Below are 12,710 nucleotides of genomic sequence, written 5' to 3'. Positions count from 1 at the left end.
TGAAGTATAAGATGTTAATTTCAACCAATTCATGTATAAATGCTGCCTACTAGAGAGACCACTTCACTTCCTATGTGATACTGAATTATTTGCAGTCATCTGAGATATTCAAACTAACAGCCCTGGTTTACATTCAAAGTGGCTGTGAGAAGCCGTCACCACAGGAACTACCTTCTCCTCCTTTGCACACTCAAGCCTGCATTTGGTGTCCTTTGGGACAAGTTGAAAGATTTGTCTGGTTTCCCATGCATTTCCCAAGGGAGAGAAAGGGGAGAGTTGATTGAGAAATTGGAGAAGGACAGGATAGAGACCAATAGTGAGTTGAGAAGTTGATTTGAGGACTCTGTAAATGTTTCTTAATGTATTTTGTTTAAAATCTGTAGCTTTAAAATTTTTATTTTTTTAAGTAGGCCTAGATAATGTGATAAGCATTATGAAGAATAAACATAAGTCAGCGTATACCTCTGTCAGCAAAGAACTCACCACCAATCTTCCAAACGTGTGCACTGAGGCAGCAATGAAACAACTCAGAACAGAAGTAGATTACACTTTCTAGCTCCCAAAGACTTCTACTGTTAAGGGGAAAAAATTAAAATAATGGAAAAAAGCCATGAATAGGTTCCTTGTTGATTTTTTTTCTGACATATCAAGTGGAGTATTGCAAGAAAAACTTCTTAAACCTTACAGCTACTCACAAGAAATAAATATTGTCTGTGCACTGGACAATAAGGTGAGGACCAGGGAAAATAAGATCCCGTAAGTATATTAAAGCATGACCATGAAACATCTTTTACGGAGGTGGTGAGGTTTTGAACTTAACCTTTTGCTTTCCACACTGAATTACAATAGGCAGTGGGTTACAATAGGCAACTAATGGAGAGCTTCTAAAGTACTAATAGCGTCTGGTTCCCATGAGCGAGCAGACAGTTGAGTCCTATTCAAGCTGTAAGCACATAAAAATGAAGAAAAGTCACATGGGGCAAGCAAAGAGAGATTAATATAAACAGAACTTGAGGTGAGATGAGACAAAAGATGTTTAGAACAGTCTGGGAATCCCTGTAAGACAACATGGACTGCAGCCAAAGACTCTAATACAATTTCACAACCTGTCTGATATAAGCATCGGGGAAAGCTCTGGGTCAATCAACTTCTAGGTTGGATGCTTTGAGAGCTGGATGGATAATATAGTTATGCATTCATCTTGACAAGATTTGATGACAGTCAAGCTGTCTCCCAGTTAATCATGCAGCCTGCACTGAAAGCAATCACAAACTTCATCTTGGGTAGTAAAACCTGTTCATACCAGTAATATCACCCAAGGAAATATGAATCCTGAATAAAATGGGATCCTAAATGAAGCCCTTTGAGATTTGTAATAATAAACTGTAGTTGCAGAAAAACCGTTCCAAACATCGTTAACAGAATCGCAAACACTGTCTGTCTGATCCAGGAGGAATAACAACAAAATATAATATTCAAACACAGACATGCAGGTCATTGACGATCTGTAAATGGGCGCTCTCCGTGCCAGGATCAGGGTGTCAAACACACAGCCCTTTAGCCCTTGTATATTCTCCATAGGGAAGTACTTTTAAAGCTGGGAAGAGACCAGCTTTTCAATTATTTACATCAAAAATAGGATTCAAATCACCACGGTTTATTTCAGACAAGGCAGAAAGCTCTGCAGGAGAAATGTTGTTAATAGCTATGACAGAATTTCAAATTACTTGAGTTCCTAAGCAGCTGGTTTAATACGTAGCCTGTGTATAACTCACTAACCTTAGCAACAGTTTATAAAGTAAATTGCAGAAAAAGGAATAGGAAACTAAGGGCCCAATCCTGAAAGATGGGGAGTTCTTTGAAAAGGTGTTGTGTCCCCTCAACTCCCATTAATGTCTATAGGAATTGAGGACACTCAACACCGTGCAGGATCTGGCCCCAGATCAGTAGAAGAGGTAATACCATTTGAGACAAATGGATACAGTGATTTAGTTTTATAATAAAAATGAATACTGTGCATTTATATGGTATGTTGTACGTTCACCACTGCATAAATGCTAACTCATGTCAAAGCTTCTCTATTATAGAAGTTAGCAATCATTCAGAGGAATTTGAGACCATGATTCCTGCTATCATAGACAAGTGCCAATAAGGATTTAGAAGAACATCAGTGGTTCTGAATAAAGAAATACATTTGGCAACAATGATGTTCTCTGAGCTCCTATGTCTCTCTCCAAAGGAGAGAAAGACAAGGTCTGTTTTAGTTAGAACTAATTTGCTTGTTAAGTTTTCCATAATTTCCCTTGCGTTTGCAGAATTAAATGACTTTTTACAGATGGAACGCAACGCTAAACTTTTCATTGAAATCCACACACTTTTCAGTTTCAGCGTCAAAGATTTTCAAGGTAAAAATTAGTGTTTTTACTCAGGTATAGGAGAGCACATGGCCTAATTAATATGGCATTGGTCTGGGAATGAAGAAACCTGGGCTTTATTCCTGGCTCTGCCAATTGCCTGGTTTCTGACTTGTTTTAATTTAGATGGAATAAGGGGCTCAAAGAGTCAAAGGTATTAACGGCCTCTCACTGTGCAACATTAAACAGTGTCAAACAAGGTTCAGGGTTAGGTTTATAGAGATGTCAGCCTGCTTGCTACTGTGACAAATGCTCCCATTAAAAGTCTTTCACTAAAGATACAGAAAAAGAAAAAAAAACCACACAGTTGTTTAAGCATTTGAAATGTAAAGTGTTAAGTGAGGCTGTCACTTTAACAACATCCCTTGTTCCCTTTAGCTGTAGAGTCTTTAAAAGGAGAAGAAGAAAAAAACCCTTGTTTGACAGTCTGTTACCTGGTTTTAAAGATGGTAGTAACTATCCTTTTGGGAAAAAAAGAGACATTAGTTGAGATGGCTGGAGCTGTTAAAGTCTGATCCTGTTTCCTAGAAGGCAAAACAGGACAAAACACACACACACAAGGGGAAAGAGAAGAACAACAAAGATTAAAAAATGCAGCCTCTGTTTCTGGTGTTGACTCTCATATTCAGCCTCAGTGTTGGAAGAAAACAGGCCCGGCACACAGTTTTATCAGCCACTCCAAGATCTGCAAACTCATTCCAACATCAGGGTGTTTAGGGCATTGCCTTTAGATGCCTTTCTGGTCACTGGCTTACAGCAGTGTTGCAAAATACATAGTCTTGGAGAGCCTTACCAGGCAGAAGGAGACAGGTAGGAAAAGGAGAAATAAGTTAGTTAGAGAAGGGAAAGAGCATGCTCAATGGATGTGGGTGTCTGACAAAGTCTCTCATCCCAGGTAGTGTTGGATTTAGCCAAAGCCGTTGGAGGAAGTGGTTTCATCTGGGTCCTTCTCGTTCTCTGGCCTGGTCAGGTTAGGCCATCTCTTAGGATTAGGCAGAAGAAGGTCCGTTGGTGTTACACTGGGTCCTGAGATCTAAGGAAATGGAGGGGGTGGCAGCCATGATGGTGAAGCTTGCTCCTTCCCTTCTCTTTGTCTTTCAATCAGCCAGCAACACAGTGCCCAGTGTCCCCCTGCAACCTTCCCCCCAAAAAGTCTCTTTGAGCATCCCAAAAGGGGAGTGATGGGCGGAATAGCTTGTCCTCCCATTATTTTGTCCACCAACTGATACACCAATTTTGGTTCACTGATTTTTGGTTCCACACTTTTCTTGTTTACCAAATATGATCTTACCAAAGTCCTTGAGTGATATCACTCTGCCTTTTTGTTTGGACAAGTTCAGTCTGTCTCTCTCACTTTTAAACCTTTTTCCCATCAGTATTTGTTAAATTGACAATTAAGGGTAAATCTGTAGAACCAGTTGTCGTAACAGACCTTGGACAAATTACTTAAGCTTTCTGCATCACATCTGTACAAGGGGATAATGATAACTCTCCTCCTTTGTAAAGTGCATCTATGAATGAAAGGCACCACATAAGAGCTAAATAGTGTTACTTAGTAGTATCACAATGCCAACAAATTTTACCAAACGATGATCAGAATCTCAGTTTTAAAATGGAATAATAGTTATTCATCCTAGAAAACAGACCTATATTGTTAATTATGTTAAACTGAGCTGGTCACATTTTTCAGAAGTTGTTTCTTATTTGTTGCAGTTGTATGAAAAAGTTGCTCTTCTTCTGACAAATTTAGGTAAGTGGTGATAAATATAAAACTGAAATACTATTTTATTGATTTTTGATTATACTTCAGCTATTGCTTCATTTTAAATACTGAGTGTCAGATTTCAGAGTGGTAGCCGTGTTAGTCTGTAGCAGCAAAAAGAACGAGGAGTCCTTGTGACACCTTGGAGACTAATGAGTTTATTTGGGCATAAGCTTTTGTGGGCTAGTACCTGCTTCATCAGACTGACCTCACACTTGGTAAGGCAACTCACATCTTTTCATGCATTTATAGCTACTCCTGTATTTTCCACTCCATGCATCTGATGAAGTGGGTTCTAGCCCACAAAAGCTTATGCCCAAATAAATTTGTTAGTCTCCACGGTGCCACAAGGACTCCTCGTTGTTAATACTGAGTGTGAAATCCTAGCTCCATTGAAGCCAACTGGAGTTTTGCCATTGACTTCACTAGGTGCAGGATTTCTCCCTGAATCAGTATCCCTGTCATATTTGCAAAATGCTGCCTAGATTAAAATAATGCATGTTTTTTAAATATTGTACTGTGTTTCTAACCACATTTATAACTCTGTTTATAGTTTTTCAAAATATCTATCAATATGACATTTAATTTCAAGTCTCACCTTAAAACCTGATTGTTGCCTAACAACAAGAAAATTGCTCTTTCCCGTCCTCTCCCAGCTACATCCAGCCTGATTCCTAGCTGAGCTTTAATTCGTAGATACTATAGAAATGGAGCTCTGATCTAAGATGCTGCAGCTGGGAGAGGAAAAGGGAAATCTCCGTTTTCAGTATGAACTTTTATTTTATTACAGAACAGTGCATGGTGCTTTACAGACGAATTAAATTCATGGGGCCAGATCCTTAACTTGTGTAACCTGACAGAGCTCAGTTGAAGCCGATGGAGCTATGACAGTTTACACCTGCTGAAGATCTGGCCCATGATTCCTGTCCTAAATATCTTAAATGCTAAGGACTCAGCTGAACATATGCTTACCATAGGGCTTGATTTTCAGAGATGTTGCCTACCCACAACTTCTATCAGCTTCAGCTAGTATTGTGGGCACTCAGCACTTCTGAAAATCTGGCCCATAGTGTGTATTACTGTGATTACCCCTATTGAAATCTATGGGGCTGCTCAGAATGGTAAATACCATGCCCATTACTGGCAAGCATTTGCAGGAGTGGGCCAGTTGTGTAGATATAGCACAAGAAGTGTTGACTGTTTTAAATCTAGTCTTGAGCGCTGCTCAGAATGGGAATCAAGCTCCCCGCTTCCTTCATTATTTATCCACCTGTTTCAGTGCATTTTGTCAAAATCCTAGATTGAGAGCTCTCTGGAGCAGGGATTGTGTTTGTTAGTTGTTTGTTTAGTGTCTAGTACGGTGCTATCCTGAGGCCTGTAGAGGTTCCCTGCATGCTACAGCAATAGAAATAATTAAAAATAACCATGAAGAAAGCATTTATTTCAGTTGTGTGTGAAGTCCGCTTCAAGTTGAGAATATATCATGCTGCATATTAGTATGCATTCTGCCATCTAATTGTAGTAGACTACAGAAATGAAAACAACAGAAGAGAAGCTGAGTTTATAGTACACAGATGAATCCAGGAGTTGTCTATTTTAGTCCAAATGAAGGAAATTGAATGTGTGTGTTACCTCTAGCAAACTGGCAAACCATTTCTTATAATCTGTAACCTTGTATAGCCAGCTATAAAACGTCAGACGAGGTTGGTAAGAGTTTTTACAAACCCACTTGCTGTGGATTTTTTTTTATACAAATTTTGCTGTCATCTTATAAATTGAGACCAGCAGGCAGCTTTGCCATCTCTAAAATGTGCCTGCAGTCCTCAGTGTAGTAAAACTGCTAATCTGATTAAACCTCTCAAACTCTGTTATCTTTATTCACAGAGCAGCCTCGGACTGAGTCTGAGTGGGAGAACAGCTTCACTTTGAAAATGTTTCTTTTCCAGTTTGTCAATCTGAACAGCTCTACCTTTTATATAGCATTCTTCTTGGGAAGGTAAGAATCAGTATCTGCTCTGTCTTTGTGCTTGCAATAGAGAGCAAAGAAGAAAATGATATTGCCCTTAATGAAACAAAATGGGCTCATATGGTCATACTTGCTCAATTGCAAAGTCCAAGTTAGCAAAGGAAAAAAGGTTAAAATTTAGATTTTCCTTTAAAAAGGTTAGAAACGTAATATACAGTTCCCATTCTCAGACATTTCCTTAATACTAAGTTCTAAAAATTCCACTGCAGAGAACTGCTGTCTTCAGCTAAGACATTTGCAGGTCACTTTGCTCTGCTTTTTATATGGATAATTTGTACAGATAGAAGAAGAACTTAACATTTTGTCATTTCATCTCTGTCCCCTGAAATCTAAGTAACTTTTGGTTCACCTGATGTATACTTCGGCCAGTTTGCAGCAAATTCATAATTATTACAAGTAATGGAATTTGCTTTTTTGCTGAAAATAAGAGAAATCTTTGCATGTCTGTTCCTGTTTGTTCCCCACAGAAATCAGAAAGGCATGTGAGCAGATCTGAATGATCCATTAGTATGAGTTGTTTGCATCTGGATATCTGAGCGAATCATTTGAGTGAATACACAGTGTAACTGTGAAAAATTTGCACCCTGGGTGAAAACATGTTTTCACTGGATTCACAGAAAGTATGACACCGAGTTTTTCATTATATCAAAAGGAAGTGGACCAGGCGGGGGTTTTGCATTTCATGGTCTCTTTCCACCCAGTAATAACACATTCTAAAGCAGTTCAAAATGAAGCTTCAAAGCAAAATTCTCTTGACAGTGTTACTCAGTCTTGATATTCTGCTCTTCCCACCTGCTGAAGATCAGAGAATGAACTATCCAGTATTAGAATGTAGGCGTTTAGCTAAAGCACAGATGAAAGTTTGCTTAGCTCTTAACATAAATGATATTAGCAATCCTTCAAATCATCCTGCATAATTACATCTTTAATATTTAAATCAATCCTGTTTGGGGGAAATGGAGTTAAAACAACTATGTTGAGCTTTTTCCTAAGATTGTGATCAGAGATCTAGTCAGAAATAGCTGATGTTTGCTCTTATGTTGAAGATTTACAGGACACCCTGGTGCCTACTTGAGGCTGATAAACAGGTGGAGACTGGAAGAGGTGAGTATTCTGTAACTCTCAGGCTTTTAGGGGCAAATTCTGCATACGTTGTACAATCTGATTGAAGCCCATGGATGGCACAGGATGTGAGCAAGGGCAGACTCTGGCCCCCTGCTTAGGTTATTTTGAATGTATCATTGAGTTTCCAGGAGCTCTCTGACTGGTCACCATTGATTAAATTCCTCTTCACCTGCTTCAGAAAGACACTTCCATATTGATAACATGTTTTTTAAACCTTAACTTTTGGGGTCTATGTATCATATTTGGGTGGCATTAATATATGGCCTCAACTTAATTTCTTTTTTTTTTAAATCATAGAAACGAATATCAGACGCTTTCTATTATTCATCCTCAATATGAATCAATTAAGATCTGAATCTGGGTCCTTTTCCACCTCTAAAATACTCTTTTCCACTCAGTCAAAAAATTATGAGGACTAGTTCTTATTGCATTACTGACCTGAAGTCTCGAATTTGAAGCAAACAAAATCTACTCAAAAAAAAATCAAAGCAACTAAGCAAGCTTCTCGGAAGTAATAGTAATCAGTGCTTACAGAATATAATGGTGAGGCATGAGGGGGCTGGCTTTGCAATTCATGCAAAAACCAATGCCGTTTTTTGTAAATATATTCAGGATTCAAAAATCGCTGATGGATATTGTAAATGAACAGTTGGCAGCCTGTGAATAAGTCAGTATCTAACATTAATATTTGGTCACCCAAGTCACATGGTTTTGTCCCTGTTTTTTAGCTGAATGACAAACATTTTCACACATGAATGACAAATGGCAAATCTTGAGTCACAGATTGCATGCTGGCAGAATGAATTCATGATCACTTCCAGATCCCCCACCCACTGGCCTTAATAGAGGTTGTCCAAATACTTGTGTTGTCAGTTGTAGGATCATGCTAGTCATTATTCACATGTTCTTAATGCAAGTTGCTTATTCACTCAGGTTTTTTTTTAATTATTATTTGAGCAGCTGTACAGTCCAGGGAACAAAAAAAAAAAAGTCACAGGTGGAGAGATGGAAAGTCAATGTTCTCCAAAATGTAGCCAAAGCAAAATTGTGTGTGTGTTTGAAATAAGTGAGCTAGCTGATATATTCCTTGATAGTTCAGCAAAGGCTTTTCTCAAGTTGGGCTGCAAAAGACAATGTCTGGCAAAAAGTATTATTCTTTCCAATATAGGGAGCCCATTCTTATCAACTATATCTATGACGGACTTTATTTAGGATTTAGGCTAGAGGACCCTTGCAGTTCCTTCAATCCCTATAGTTCTATGATTCTATCTACACATGGTAAGAATATAATATCGAGATATACATCAAAAACAATTTCTGACCAGCCCTTAACTGAAACCAGGGGTAAGGACATTGGACAAAGGGATCTCAGTAGGACAAAATCAGTGGCCAAATTCAGGCCTATAGTAAGCAAGTGAAACACCATTGAGTTTGATAGAGATGCTCCAGCTTACCCTAGAGCTGAGTTTACTCATGTGACTAACTCCTGTCAAAATATAAAGATGATGTTAAACCAAAAGAGGGATTATCTACTTTCTCTGTTTACTTTAATTTAACCTCCATACAATGCTGAGTGGGGTTGATTTAAAAAAAAATCTATTTGCCAACCATGTTGACTTAAGGTAGGCTTCAGTGAAGTCTATAGAGAAGAATAAACAGGGAAATGTCAGCTCATTGTACAATGGAAAACAGTTCCCATCAGAAGGTCACCATACAAATTATTGTGAAGTTTTTCTTTACTAAAATGAAACTGGACTATTTCTGTATCAGAGAATTATTCTGGTCTGTCTCTACTGTGCACAATGTCCACTGATCGGCTTTGATACCCCTGTTTATGTCAGGATAGTCAATGGTGCAAAATGTTGGTCTGAGGACAATAAGGGCTAATCAGTGCAGCGAGTTCTCAGACCTCTCTGCTTCTTACAATGACTGATTAAAGTATATGGAGTTACACCAATTTACAACAGCTGAGAATCCAGCCCAAGTCAAACCCAAATCACTCCAGATTGAACCAGGAAGAAAAACTGGCAAGAAGACATTTAATGTCCAGAGTCTTAAATATCTCATAACAAGACAATAACTTTAAGGGATCCATTGAGTCAAATACTGCATTTTAGGAGTAAACTAACTGCCTGAGGTGTCAGCAGGAATTTCATCCCCATTCCTTACAACATACGCTGCCTGATCCAAAACCTACTGAAGTCCATAGAAAAACTCCTATTCTTATAGGCTTTCCATCAGACCCATACAGAATTACACTGTGGGCTATTGTGGCCACTGGGTTGCCTTCATCCTAAGCATTTGGTTCTGACCAAGCAGGATGCTAGAGACTGGACTTAAAGGACTAGTGATGTGACTTACCTTCTCCTTTGGATTTACATTAAAATAGTAAAAATGAAAGTTCCTTTAAAAGTTTTATAAATTACGATACATTCATTTAATCCTTTTGGATTTGCAGAAATGAATGAGAATTATTTCTATTTCTTTAAACCACTCTTTTTTTTTAATTTACTCTGCAGTGCCACCCTAGTGGATGCCTTATTGATCTCTGTATGCAAATGGGTATTATAATGGTGCTAAAGCAGACCTGGAATAACTTCATGGAACTGGGCTACCCGTAAGTAAATATACTGCCTATCTTTACAAAGGTCACCAAAAAGATATTATTTTCGTTATTGCCTTCTGATTTTCTTAAATGGGAGAAGAATAAAACAGTAATTATAGTATCACACAAACACAGTGGAGAACTCTTCTCAGATATTTCCGTACAGTTATTTACATAGAACAAAGTCTACAGAAATGAAAATAATATAAATATATATACACATTATTAGAAAATATTTCATTTTCTGAAGTGTGGTACTTTCCAATTTAAAAAAAATCTGTTTCTGTACCACTGCTCTATTCCCTACACTGAAATGTTAGATACGTGCTTTTTAGTCTATACCAGTAAGTTCTAATTAGATTTCTTCTTGTTGGACGACATAGGATACCTGAAAGGAGAGGTGTGAGCCAGAAAAAGTGAACTGCTTGCACATAGGCAGTCAAAAATGTGCAAGTAGACAAACTTACTGACCTGGCCACGTTTACTGACAATGTATACAGTAACACTAGACTTTGTTCAAGCTAAAAGGGACTACTGTTATTTCATTTAAAGGTGCATGGGTTTAATATTTAATGGATTGCTATAGACAATTGGCAATACAGATCAGTGGAGTGGCAGGCCACTGGGGGCAAATTAGCAAGTGAGATAAATCAGCACTGTAAATATTTGTACCCTTGCAAAGTATCATTGTTCACATCAATTTGCCTTGCTGCTGAAACCACAGTAGGGCTAGTGCAACGTAATGGAGATTTCAGTCTCTGGGGCTACAGAAGCCACATCACATTCACAGCAATTCTTTTAAGCAGCCTTAGCCCTTGCTAAACAGAACCATGTAGACTTTTGAGTAAATTGCCCCAAAACACTGCTTACTTGGCAAGCAAGGTGTTGAGTACTCTCTTCTTTCCTTCTGTTTCACACTTCTCTCCCCCTCAGCATGCCATGATGCTGTAGCAAACAGTCACATTCAGCTCTAATTTGAGGAATTACTGTAGTTAGAAAAAACAGCAGCAACTTTGTTGCTTCTCTTTCCACTCCCTGGTTCTTTTGTCCGTTTTTAACACTTTAGTTCAATCTTTCTGGCACCCATTAACTAGCATCGTGAAACCTAATGAAAAGTCGAGAGGGAGATCACAGAAGAGGCGAGCTGGAGATGGGAAGAGATCAGTTTAAAAGGGTGGGAGATCTAATAGAAGTAATGCACAGATGCTGGAACTAGGGGTTTAGGGGGGTGCTACAACTCCCCTGGGCTTTAAGTGGTTTCCATCATATACTGGGTTTACACCTTGGTTCAATGGCTCTCAGCACCCCCACTATACAAACTGTTCCAGTAGTGTCTGTTTGACACAAAGTTGGTGCCTCCACTTTAGAGTTCCAGCACAAAGTTGAGGCAGTGTGCGGAGTTTGCACAGGTGGTACCTGTTCCAGGGACAGAGGCGTTCAGTCTCTAGTGCCGCTGCTCCCTCCCTCTATCCCCATGAATCCCCAGCAGACATGAACCTCTCCTTTTTCTGCCAAACAGCCTAGCTAGGAGTTTTAAATGCCAAATTGTGTCTGGCCCTGCTTGGGTTCCCAAAGGGTTCAGGGAAGATCCTCTGCCCCTTCTATACAGAGGCCAACTACTGCTACAGGCAATGCAGCCATTGTGCTAGGGCTGATGGAGGTGGAAGCATCCCCGAAGGGTGCTCACCAATGAGAGGAGTCAGGCGCCAGAGAGCTCCCACTCCAGCATGTGCTCCCCCAGAGCCCTTGGAGGAAATCTGGGTGAGTCAGGGCCTCTTCCAAAGATTCTTGTTTCTATATGATTTTTATAATGGGAACTGGAAAGTAGCCTGTCATGACTCTCACTGAGGTGTGTGACATTAACTTGGGTTTTGAAATTTTTGCTATTTCTGTCAGAGAGCTTTAGGAACCAGACAACAGAGTGACACTGACATGCTGCAGAATTCTAGGGGGCCTGGATGATAACTAGTTTATGCTGTAATGGTTACATGCTTTGACACACACCATTAAGGTGAAGGCTTGAAGCTCAAGTGATGCTTCAGCTTTATCTGAAGATCATTCTCTGCAGAAGCTCAGCACGATCCCTGTGGAGTTTTCCCAAGCTAACATCAGCAATGTGTGGTGGGATTGAGGGGGAGAGACAGCACAAAGAAACAGTGGAAAGACCCAGAATAGTTTGGGGAACTATTAGTGAAGTTAGTGAAGTGACAGAGAGACTGTCACATTCAAAACTGAAGTCAAATAAAAAACATAAGTCAGTTCTGTTCCCCTGTCACACAGTCAATCCCATGTACTGGAGAAGTCATATTTCAGAATAAATGTGCAAATCATTAGGAAATTATGTATAAATTATTGATTGGTTGGGGGATAGGAACTTACTTCTAAGGAGAAAACAAAGCATATGTACAGATGCAAGCCACACTACCCTGTTTTAACTTTTTACATCGACTGCTATTCCAGTGACAACAGTATGTCCACAATCATTAGCCTGCCCACTTGTTTCTGCCCATTCTATTACTGAACATTCAGTTCCAGAGGACACATTTCCATTCAAAAAGAACCATACATCTCCCTTCTTAGCTCTGATTGACTTGAGCAATTTGCCATTCTAGGCAGGAAAGAACATCTGTATCTGAAGGACAATCCAGGAACTTTTCCCCATTTTAGGGATAAAGGATAGTATTCTGTGCTACCAGCCACATCTGTTACTAATATCAAACGCTCTCATACATTGATACATTGAGTTTACAAAATGCATTGTCTAGTCCAGCCCAGCCT

General features: G+C 39.2%; 1 protein-coding gene across 4 annotated transcripts in view; it reads left to right on the top strand.

Moving 5' to 3' along the window:
• Positions 1-12,710, top strand: part of ANO4 (anoctamin 4) — a 211,065-nt gene that overhangs the window by 161,116 nt on the left and 37,239 nt on the right. For all 4 annotated transcript variants that reach the window (XM_030548451.1, XM_030548448.1, XM_030548447.1 and 1 more), the window contains 4 exons: positions 4,128-4,164; positions 6,061-6,172; positions 7,249-7,306; positions 9,847-9,944. In XM_030548451.1, coding sequence (XP_030404311.1) covers positions 4,128-4,164; positions 6,061-6,172; positions 7,249-7,306; positions 9,847-9,944 — 305 coding nt within the window. The remainder of the gene's footprint in view (positions 1-4,127; positions 4,165-6,060; positions 6,173-7,248; positions 7,307-9,846; positions 9,945-12,710) is intronic.

The sequence above is a fragment of the Gopherus evgoodei genome, chromosome 1, assembly GCF_007399415.2.
Source record: "Gopherus evgoodei ecotype Sinaloan lineage chromosome 1, rGopEvg1_v1.p, whole genome shotgun sequence".
In the NCBI taxonomy this organism is placed as follows: Eukaryota; Metazoa; Chordata; order Testudines; family Testudinidae; genus Gopherus; species Gopherus evgoodei.
Note: the sequence above shows the minus strand (reverse complement) of the source record. Positions and strands in the feature narration are given on the sequence as shown.